The following is an 11289-nucleotide window of genomic DNA, read 5'->3' on the forward strand; positions in this document are numbered from 1 at the left end:
AAGAAATCCGTTGTGTGAAATGTAGTGTTGGATTTTACCAACCTGAGGTTGGCTCTTCTTCTTGCATTCAGTGCCCAGGAAATTCAACAACTGATTTTGCTGGGTCAGTCTCCATAGAGGAGTGCAAAAGTAATTATCCAATTTCTCTCTCTCTCTCTCTCTCTCTCTCTCTCTCTCTCTCTCTCTCTCTCTCTCTCTCTTCTCTCTCTCTCTCTCTCTCTCTCTCTCTCTCTCTCTCCAGGAGTATATTCTTGGTAACCTTTGTTGTAACTTGCTTTGATTATCATTTTTATATTATCACCTCCCTAATCACTAATAGTTTAAGTAAAGCCCTCATGGCATATACTACATCTGTCAAAAACTGAATACTGTAAGCCATTCACTTCAAACTAAATTCTGCAAAATCTTTATTTTTCATTTATTTGTTTATTTGTAAATTAATTTATTTTATCTTTCACATTCTGCTCTTCACCTAGGACTCAAATGTGGTGGTTTCGTAGGAGAGTTGGGTGGAATATTTGAGAGTCCCAACTATCCAGGAGATTACCCAAATCATGCCAAATGTACCTGGGTAGTAAAGCCAAGCAAAGGACGTCGGGTACTGGTAGTAGTACCTGAGATCCATCTCAGTCCTGACCAGTGTGGTGACTACCTTGTCCTCAGAAAGTCAAGTAAGTGCATGATTGCTGTAGGTTTCTTTTTCATACTTTTTATCTTGCTGACAGATTAGGTCATCATTATTAATGTAATCTATATTAGACTTAATTTAAATGCATAATTTTTAGGTACTGCACATGGAACTGTGTAATTTACAAATTAATCTTCCTTTTGATGCAGCTGTATTTTCCATTCAGTTGCAATTGTATTGCTTATTGTTGTAAATGGCTTTAGCCCCAGTGGTATAGCTTCTTTACATATGAATCTACTCACTGATTTTATGCATCCTAGTAAAAAAAATGAAGTATGAGTTCATATGAAACTCATCCAGTGATGAGTAGTGAATAGGCAATTTATTTTCATATTCTTTAATTAAAGAGTCACCGTACAGTACAGTTACCTTCGAAACTTGTGCTAGTGTTGATCGCCCCATGGTGTTCACATCTAGATCACGGCGCCTTTGGGTTCACTTCAGGAGTGATCATAATGGTACTGCCAAGGGATTCAGAATTCAGTTCGTCACTTATAATGGTGGGTACAAAAATATCTTGTATGGCATGGTAAGGGCCAGTTAGCATGCATTAGTTTTTACAACAACTCCCATTTCAGTAATGGATTATAGAAGTTAGAAATGTTGATTTGTAAACTTTTTTTTATGTCCAAGCAAATTTTTACAGGATTAAAGTAGTGAGCACTCATAGTTTTTCATCATGATGTAAATGTTATTTGGATGGAATTAAAGATGCAAGTAATTAATTGACTGTTAAGATTATTGAATCTGATTTGTTTTTAACATAAGCAAACTATTCAGCACACATGTCCATTACAGAACTGACTTAATTAGGTTTTGAATATAAATTTTAACCCTCCCTCCAGTAAGATAACTTCCCCTACTAGGGTAACGATTTGATTTAATATTGAATTATCCTCCCCCTCCCCCCAGGACAGCTAAAGCAATATGTAGAGTAACATGATGAAAAATACATTACCACAATTTCTTTTTTACATTACGCATACAAACTATTCCAGTCACTCTGGTGTGGTAATGAATTCAGTAACTTCAGCAGGAAAGATTAGTTTTTATATCCATTACTAGCTCTGTATTCACAATAGAACTGCCTGCAACTTCATCTGATGTTGTCAGTAAAAGTACATCTTTATACCTTTTTTCAACCTTCAGTGATACATGTTGTCATAATCACATATTTAAACATTATTTTCCTGAGAATGTTCCCATTGTATGAATGTTTTCCATAAATTGTGTGAAGATGGAATGAATGGTGAATTGTGCAGATACAGAAACTAAATCTGCAGCTGTCATGATATATGGGTATTTTAGGCAAAAATTTGCCCTTTAATGTTTTAGCATTGCTATAGTGCCTTAATGGGTGTAGAGTTTGCAGATGTGATTACTGCAGATTTTTCATAGATACTCATAAGTAAATTTTTTAGCTTTTTTGCTATTTGCATAAACTAGCAGAGAACTCACCTCAGCCAGAAATGTAAAAAAACTAGAAATCTCAGTGGACCATAAATGCATAAATCTATACATGCTTATTAGTCTGTTTTACTATAAAATGTAGTACTGTAGTAGATACACAAATAGATTTAACAATTAAAACTTGGAACAAACACATGCTTACAAACCACAGACAACATCATCTGCAGTTAAGAAAAAGGAAAACAAAGGTAAGCTGCAGACAGTGTAAATAGGATTAGAAATAATGAGGGAACTAAATTACTAAATACTTTAAATATTACTTTTTCATTTACGAACATGAATACTTAAACTTGGTATTTCTATAAGCCACCAGGAATTGGGGCGTCAAATGTATTTTGCCGTTTTTAGTACGTGTTACAGTCATCCGAATAAATATTACTTAAAATTCTTGTTCAGGAGGTAAAACTGCATAGAAAATCGCAACTGCCATAGTCTACCATTAACTGTGAAATTGTTTAAAGTTTTTTATTTTCCCTGGGCTCATATGTTGTACTTGCTTGTCATGATAGCATCACTGAGTTGACTGTGAAGTACAGACATTGGAAGGAAATACTGTATCAGTCTATGTAGCATTTGTTGAAACTATGCCAGTAGGTAAAAAAATCTGCATCTGTTGTGGAAACATACTTTTCTTTGGGTGCAGGATTATTATAGAAAAAAATCATCCCAATAGACTCCAACACAACTCAAGAAAAGGTCATGTCCTTTTGCAAAGTCGTAAGGCAAATAAAAGACAAATAAATAGTATTTGTATAGGCTTAAAAGCTAGCAATGGCTAATTTATGGCTAATTAATAGTTTCAGGAAGTTTGGAGTGAGAAATATATAGATAATATAAGAAGTAGCTTTTGCCAGGAAATGTCTGCCTGTCATGCTTGCCTCGTCATCGTAACTTCACGGAGTTGAATTGATTTCAGTCATCTTGGTCCAAAGGGAGACTACCATATATAGCTGTGCATGAGGGAGATTGTCTATCATCTCTCTGTATATCCATCAGTGGTCACTTAGTGGAATCTGTTACACTCACCTTGTCATCACTACTTTTACACAACTGGAAGGATTTCAGTCAAACTTGATACAGTACAAATGTATGGCTACATGATTTCATTCAAACATGGTACACATGTAGATCTCCATGCTTATTTGTGCATGAAGATTGTGTGCATTTCAGTGGATGCTTCTTTTACTTGTGTTTCTCACACCTAGTTCATCACAACTCCCTCAACAATCTTGGTTGAAGGGATTTCAAGTCGTACTTGGTACAATGGTAGACCATCAAGCATGGGATGCAGGTGAAAGGTCATCCATCCATCTGTCCACCAGTATGTCTCTGATGCTTCCCTGTCATTGCAGCTCATACATGGTTGAAGGGATTGCAGTTAAACATTGCACAAAGAACTACCATCATGCATTGATATGCATGATTGGAGATCATCAATCATTGGTTTTGACTGTGCCCACATAATGTACTAATTGCATACTTGTGCATCACACTTACCTTGTTATCTTGACTTTCACACTTCAGTCAAACTTTGCACAAATACAGACCATCACACATAAATGTAAAGGAAGTTACTTTGCAATCTCCCCGTGGTTGGTTAAACCTGAAGTTGGTGCAATTAATTTGCCTTATAATAATACTGAAGCCTTATGAGGCAAACTTTGTTATTCCCTTACCAAAAAAAGTACAGCGTAATATAGATTTTACCTCCCTTGGTGTGTTCATCTGTCTGTTTTTTAGTACATCAGTTACACTTACCTTCACATCACAATTCCCATAATACTGTACAAGGTTTTTCAGCCAAACTTAGTACAAAAGTAGAATATCATTCATAGGTGTGCATGGAGGGAAACCATTTGTCTGTCCATCAGTGAGAACTTAACTTTCTTTGATGATGATGATTTACATTAAACTGATCATATGCCAGCACAATGTGATAATTTTGGTACACGAGTTTTATGAAACATAATTATTATCTAAGAGCCAAGCATATGCTACTCAGATGTTTATGCTTTATGTAATTGGAATCCCTTCAGTTGAGAGCAAGTGTACTGTTCAAAAGGTTCCTATCATTATAAAGCTGTATATGTGTATTATGTACATGTTTGCATCATCTACTCACACTAGGTTAACCTGTCATTCATAAGATATTATCACATTTAAGAATTCCTTCTTTAGTGATAATAAAAGTAAAAATCGTTTAAGAAATATTCATTACTGTATAACTTTTTGTGTGTGTTTTCATTTAAATTTAGTATGTTGTATGGCTGATGTCCCTCATCAACAATAAATTTTCTTATTTTCAGAAGAGTATCATAAACTCATAGAGTCAATCGTTCGAGACAACAGGCTCTATTCGCTACAAAATCATATTGAGATTTTAAGGGTAAGACCATATTTTCAGAATTTTCATTGTTGGATACAAAACTTTAGTATGTACATGAGAAAAGAAAAGATTGTATATGAGAAAAGAAAAGATAGAACTACATCCTATTTTAAAGAGTTGACAATTAATGTAAAGGGATCCCTTATCCATATAAACCTTAGAAAATCCACAAGTTGTGAGCAGAAGTCTCTAAAAGTCTTATTACATAGTTGGTATATTGGGCCTACTGTGTGTGGGTCCCTAGCACTAGTACAGGCAGTCCCTGGCTTATGATGGGTTCAGCTTATAGCGTTCCAAGGTTACAACTCTTTTCAATTATATTCATCAGAAATTATTTCCAGGTTTATGACACATGTTCCAGGGTTAATGACGCTTAAGATGGCAATCTGACGGAAGAAATATGACTCAAAAAATGCAAAATAATCAATATTTGATGGTTTTTTTATGAAAAATGCAATAAAAATGCAGTTTACATAGTTTTCAATACACCCAAAGCATTAAAAGTGAGGTTTTCTTAGAATGTTTTACGATTTTCCGGCTTACAACGATTTTCGGCTTATGACACGTCTCAAGAACGGAACCCCCGTCATAAGCCGGGGACTACCTTTATTAGGAATTTCAGGATCTTTGGGACAGTAAGAAAAAACATCAAATAATATATCCTTGTTTATAGAGACAATAAATCATCTGTGTATCTAAAAGTGAACTATTTATGTATGTTTGTGTTTTTAACAATCTTACATTAGTGACATTTTTATATCTCAGTATATGAATGTCAAGTGTTCATCATTAATTCACCTGACAGTACCATAAATTGTTTGAATAAGATTAATAAACCGAAATATCCTAAGTACACAATGATCATACTTTTGTTATTAATGGTAACTCACTCAGTGTTTTCAGAAAATTTTCAACATTTCAGTTTGCATAGTTATCAGTCTTTCTAACATTACTTCCTTTGTACTCATAAACATACATCAAATTGTCTGTTTCTGTGTATTATCTTCCTAATTTTTCTGTTGAACATATTATCATCTGTGTTATGTTTTCTTCCATGCATTGCCATTAATATATTTTTGTTTGTTCATTTATTTTATTACTGTTACACTATGACATTATAGTTGATTCAGTCACAACCTGTTCTTGCAGGATCGTGAGCTCCTGCCAAAACTTCTGGAAGTCGTTGCTGAGCCCATCAAATATTATGAATATGCTCGAGAAAAGGACAAGTTGTTCCCCTCTTCTTTCATAAGACTTCTTACACCAAAAGTCCGTCGCTTTTTCTCATACAGAAGAAGGAGAAAGTGAGGCCAACAATGATCAGTGTTGAGGGAGTAGCCTTTGAGAGCCAAATATAAGATTGCCTGTATAGGAGAAGAGGTCCAGAACTAGGACTTTGAGACAGAAGAGAGCAAGAGATGAAGAGAAGTTGTAGATATATATAGGATCAAATTGTTGGTTGGGACTAACTTTGATGAGGGAGGAAAGTATGGTGAATGAAGGTGAGAGTATCCAAAAGTACTTTCCTTCCTTATAAGACACCAGTTCACTCTGCTTCACGAATGAACAAAGTAAAGTGTTACCTTCCTTTTGCTCTCTTCTCTGACTGATTCAGTTCAGAGGACTATTTACAGAAGCCAGATATAGTGGCTTTGCATATATGCGCATATACATACTGTACATATATTTCAGGTATGTGTATGCTCTAAATATTTATTGTATACTTACATAACGTATATCAGATAGATATGGGATATGTAAATATTGTACAAGAGGTTATATTTCATCGTGCTCAAACCATTTTGTTATAGTGAATCATCACTTTTTCAGCATCCAAAAATTATTTATAGTGTGGTTAACACACTTCTTCATTGACTTCATGGAGGATATTTTTTACATTGGTGTATTTGTGCATCAATAATTCCAACCAAATCTAAATTATAAAATTATTTTATTTGAGAAGTGATGGGAAAGATTGATCAACTAAGCCCCTCCAACCAGACTCAATATATGAGATATGGTATAAACCCACCAGAACCAAACTGGCCTTCATTTTTCTCTAGTTAAGGAAGCTGCTGTGATTAAGTTATATAAAAAAGAAAATAAGGATTTCATCTTAGATGTGGTAGCTTTTACGATCTAAGATGCCTAGTGCCAAAGTGATTTAGCAGGGCTATGATAGCTTTCTGCTAGCCTCCTAAGTGTTTCATTGGTGGGGCATTAGTATTTTGCATCGTAAACTTACTTTCTCTATTCCATTGGTATTTGGAAGGTGAGGCTGATCTAGGTATTTAGGTACTTCCTTTGAGAGATTCCTTTTTTATGAGAAAATGGTAAAGGATGCAGATGGCCACTTGACTACATATTAATGTTATTTTTCTTATTTTTGTTATATCAAACCTATATGTATTAGGTCGTGTTATTTTTCCCTTCCATTTCTGTCCATTCTTCTAAACATGTTAACCCTACATTTACATTATTGAATATGAAGACTCCTCCACAGTCAAGAAGCCTTGCAAATATTGCTGGAAAAAACAACAGTTGACTTCTCATATTTACCAGTGCTTGTTGTAGTAGTGTATATCTTATGTTTCTCATCAATTCATTGCTCACTCAGAGCATAGAAAATTAATGGGCCCACAGGAAATGAAACATAAGGAGTAGTGGAACCCCTAGTTCTTGGTACGTATTTCCCACCCACTATCCTCATTTAGTGAGCTGCAGCGCACAACTATACACTCAGTTTTTTCCATCTGTCCATCCGTCTGTGGTGTTTTCGAATGGTAACACTGCGTCCCGGGCTGTACATAGTTACGCTATGTTAAGTTTTAGGTAAATAAAAGGATATCTGGATGTACATTTGCAACTGAAAAGTGTTTTGATAATTTACTGTATGCGAATTACACCATTAATATTCGAAATAAGATATTATCTAAAGCCCGAGGTGCAGTGTTACCATGCGCAAACACCACAGGCGGATGGACAGATGGAAAAAAACAGAGTATAGTATAATGTACTTTTAAAGCATTCAAACCTTCCTACCAGATCTTAGCCTGTACTCTCCTTTGGTTGCCTCTTGATCAGTTTATTTTTGCAGCTTTATACTAAATTTCAACCATATACCAGAGGTGGAGAGCACAGTCATCATATGTAATCATGATGGACCATTCAGATTTCCTCTTAAGATTGTCATATTTGCTAGAGCATCTGAGCATAAAAATCTTCTAGTGAGACTTGAAGATTGATTAACAGTTAAATGGATGCTTTTTTATTATTTTTAAGCCTTATTTGAACATATTTTTCTAACTATGAAAACTGCAGCTTCAATTAAGCTGAAGCTGTTCTAAGTATTCTGCCTTTAAACTTGAAAGAAATCTTGAACACAGTTACCTGCAGTGCCTATCCAGAAAAAAATAAACTTTGAAAAGCTATTTTGTCGCTTAATGTGACTTGTTACCCACAAAGTACTTCCTTCTGGTGCTAATGCATAGCTCCCAATATTTTTTCCTATATGGAATATGGTTGTATGGAAGGTGTAGTAATCTGCGGCGTTTTCTTATACTGCTTCTCTTTGTTTTAAATTAGCACCTTTTTCAAATAAAGATAAAAATTGGAAAAAGAAAGCTCACGGGGTGTCAAAGATTAAATGTAATCATGTGTTTTGGTTAGAAGAAAAAAAGTGCTTCAGAATGGCTCAGGTGCAAAAGGGCTGTCAGTTTTTTATACTGAATGGGCTTTTTGCCTCGTGATGTGCATGATGGTCCGTGAATTATTTGACTAGAGCTGAAGTACAAATAAATATACCTTTATGCTGCACCCTACGGAGCGTCTGTTCATACTATGTTCCTTATTTGTGAATATTCTGGTGAAACATAATAACTGATATTCCTGGCAACCTTCCTTTTGGATTATGCCCCTGTAGACTTTTGTCTTTCCCTAAAATTTAGAATTGATAAAAACTCACTAATTTCAGACAATAAAATAGATTTAAAAAAATGTGTCACGGGACTTACCGATCATCCCTCAAAACTCCCTCCAAGATAGAGTTAGTACCTGCAGACACTGACTGTGTTTACAAGGTTGGAGCAAAGTACTCTTGAAGTTTGGTTAAGAGCAGGAGTTGCTTGCTAAAAAGAACTGATGTTTGCAATTACAATATTTGACATTTTTTTTCTTTTATGTAATGACCTCCTATAGTAAAATCTTCCTATTTGTTTTGATAAAAGCCTTGTCCCTAATTATGACCAGTGGTTAAACATATCCACTCAGCACTTAGAAGATAAGACTTGATATCAAAAGTGCATATGATCATGTTCAATCTTTATTATTAATCACAGTAATATATATGGGAATGTTCACATCAAAGATCATGAACAGTAGAGTTTCTAATTAAAGAGGTAAAAGAACAAATTTGTAGACTGCAGTAAATGTATACGGTTTTGACATACCTTCCTTGAAACCTAAAATGAGCCCTTTTATCGCAGATTGCAAGCCAAAGCTATATGTATCATGGAACTCATTAAAAACTACTGTATTTTCTTTTTTATTTGATAGTGTGTAAGTTGATCCTCAGTTTTCCCTCTTTAGAAAAAAAAGCTTTTCTTTTCTCATAGCTCAGTCCAGCAGTAGCTCACAATAAGCTCCAAGGATTAAAGCTCCAGTCCCTCATTTTCAGGATCAAATGGTATCAGGCAGTTTGACTAAGCTGACCACTGTTGCAAATGCGGAGGTAAGAACATAGGGATACATCTGACATCCCTGAAATTGTGGGGTCTCAACATCGACAATAAGAATTCTTGACCATTTGGCTGGGTTAGAAATTCTCTGTAATGCAGTTTCCATTGGTTTAAAGTAAAACAGGTACACTTTCAGTTAACTTGACTTGAGATTCACCAAGTGGCTTGCAACAAGGTTTTTTATTATATCATTTAGGGTTTTTCTTGTGTGGATTTTTTCATACTCCTATTTTTCTCAGTTTTATTACACTCTCACTGTTCCATATCTGAGAAATATGAGGCTGTTTTCCATATGGTGTTTAAACGGGTGATTTTCATCTTTTTGAAGACATTTCATTCTTTTAGTTAAAATCCGTAAAGATCTGTCAGATCTATAGCATAGTAGATGTATCTTGCCTTTCATGTATACTTACACCTTGTCTTTTCAAAAGTTTGGAACAAGTCTTCAGATCTGATCAAACAAATTGATAATCTGATAATATGTGGCAATGTGGACTCATATTACTGTACTGAATCATTTCTATTTTGCATTTCAAAATAGTCTTTCTGATTCCCCTTGCTAAAGTGGATAGGTTTGAGATTTAGAACCACTGGTAAAGGTGACAAATTCTCTTATTTTAATCAAGGCGCTTGAACAGATGATGATGTTCCTCGTTGGACAAGTGGTTTTCGTGCTCGCCTACCAATCCGGTGTTCCAAAGTTCAATTCTCAGCTCTGCCAATGTGGAATCAGATGAATTTATTTCTGGTGATAGAAATTCATTTGTGGTTCGGATCCCACAATAAACTGTAAGTCCCTCTGCTAGGTAATCAATTGGTTCTTTGCCACATAAAAAATATCTAATCCTTCGGGCAAGCCCTAGGAGAGCTGTTAATCAGCTCAGTGGTCTGGTAAAACTAAGGTATACTTATCTTGAACAGATCATGGTGAGTCACTGCATGTGTGAGAAAAATCCTTAGCGAAATTCCATACCTATTCATTTCTAAAGGCACATCCCACATAGTAACTCAGCGAACTTTGTTCGATGTGGCGTCAGTAGTGGAGAAACAGCAACAAAGTTCTGACTTTTCCCCCTATTTCTCCTCTTCTGACGTCACATCGAATAAAGTTTGTCGAGCTTGCTCGACCGTGTGGATGAGGCCCAAGACTTTCATGTCCATCCTTCCAAAAATACATACCTAATTGTTCTAATTATTCTTGTGTGGTTTGTGAGAGCTTTCTTCTAAATCTTCATTACTCAGGGCTTATTAACCTAGTTTGGAAATTATGCCTCTCATCACCGGCATAGATGTGCAAAGGTTTGTGAGCTTTAGAAGAACTAACAACCCTCGTACCCCGACTTTATATTTCAGTGATTGATTTCACATCTCAAGAATATTAGCCTCTTAATTAATGCCTGGCTCCATCTTCCCCATTATTTCAGCTGAGAATGAACAGTGGTTAAGCTAGACCAAGTTGTTATAAATAACTTTAATTTGTTGACATTTTTATTTTTGCTTGGCCCTTTTTTGTGAGAAATTTAATCGCATGTAAATCCAGATCTAATGCATTCCTTCACAACCCTGAAACTAGCATTTTCTTTACATAGATACCACTGTGTTGGGTATTTCAAATCTCCACATGTTTTGCATACATCTAGTTACAAAATTGGTTTGCTTTCTTTAGCTCATGTAGCTATAGCTATATTCTGAATAGCATATTTACAAAAATTTTCTATCAGTATTGGTATGAATATTTATGTAATCTAGATTTTATTGAAATTGTATTATAACAGTTGAAATTTGGGTGTTTTCTGTAACCTATACAAAAAGAGATATAATTTATTGCTAGCATCTTAGTAGCTGGTAGCACTTGAAGGTTGCCTTAAATGCCTTATTCTAGATTGTAGTGGACGTTCTTGCAGTAACTCTTTGCCCATCAGTTCCTAGTTGGTGAATGGGAGGAGGCTAGACCTAGAGAAACTTCAGGACAATATCATGTAAGCCATCTGCGAGCAAGCATGTTCCAA

At 35.2% G+C, this 11289-nt stretch overlaps 1 protein-coding gene across 1 annotated transcript in view; it reads left to right on the plus strand.

Annotated features, from left to right (window-relative positions):
* The window catches only part of LOC135210331 (signal peptide, CUB and EGF-like domain-containing protein 1), a 222195-nt gene extending 211134 nt beyond the window's left edge, over positions 1-11061 (plus strand). The window contains exons 22-26 of the mRNA XM_064243219.1: positions 1-129; positions 477-671; positions 1036-1188; positions 4465-4544; positions 5694-11061. Coding sequence (XP_064099289.1) covers positions 1-129; positions 477-671; positions 1036-1188; positions 4465-4544; positions 5694-5852 — 716 coding nt within the window. The 3' untranslated portion in view covers positions 5853-11061. The remainder of the gene's footprint in view (positions 130-476; positions 672-1035; positions 1189-4464; positions 4545-5693) is intronic.
* Positions 11062-11289: the final 228 nt, after the last annotated feature.

The sequence above is a fragment of the Macrobrachium nipponense genome, chromosome 39 (genome assembly GCF_015104395.2).
Source record: "Macrobrachium nipponense isolate FS-2020 chromosome 39, ASM1510439v2, whole genome shotgun sequence".
Lineage (NCBI taxonomy): Eukaryota > Metazoa > Arthropoda > Malacostraca > Decapoda > Palaemonidae > Macrobrachium > Macrobrachium nipponense.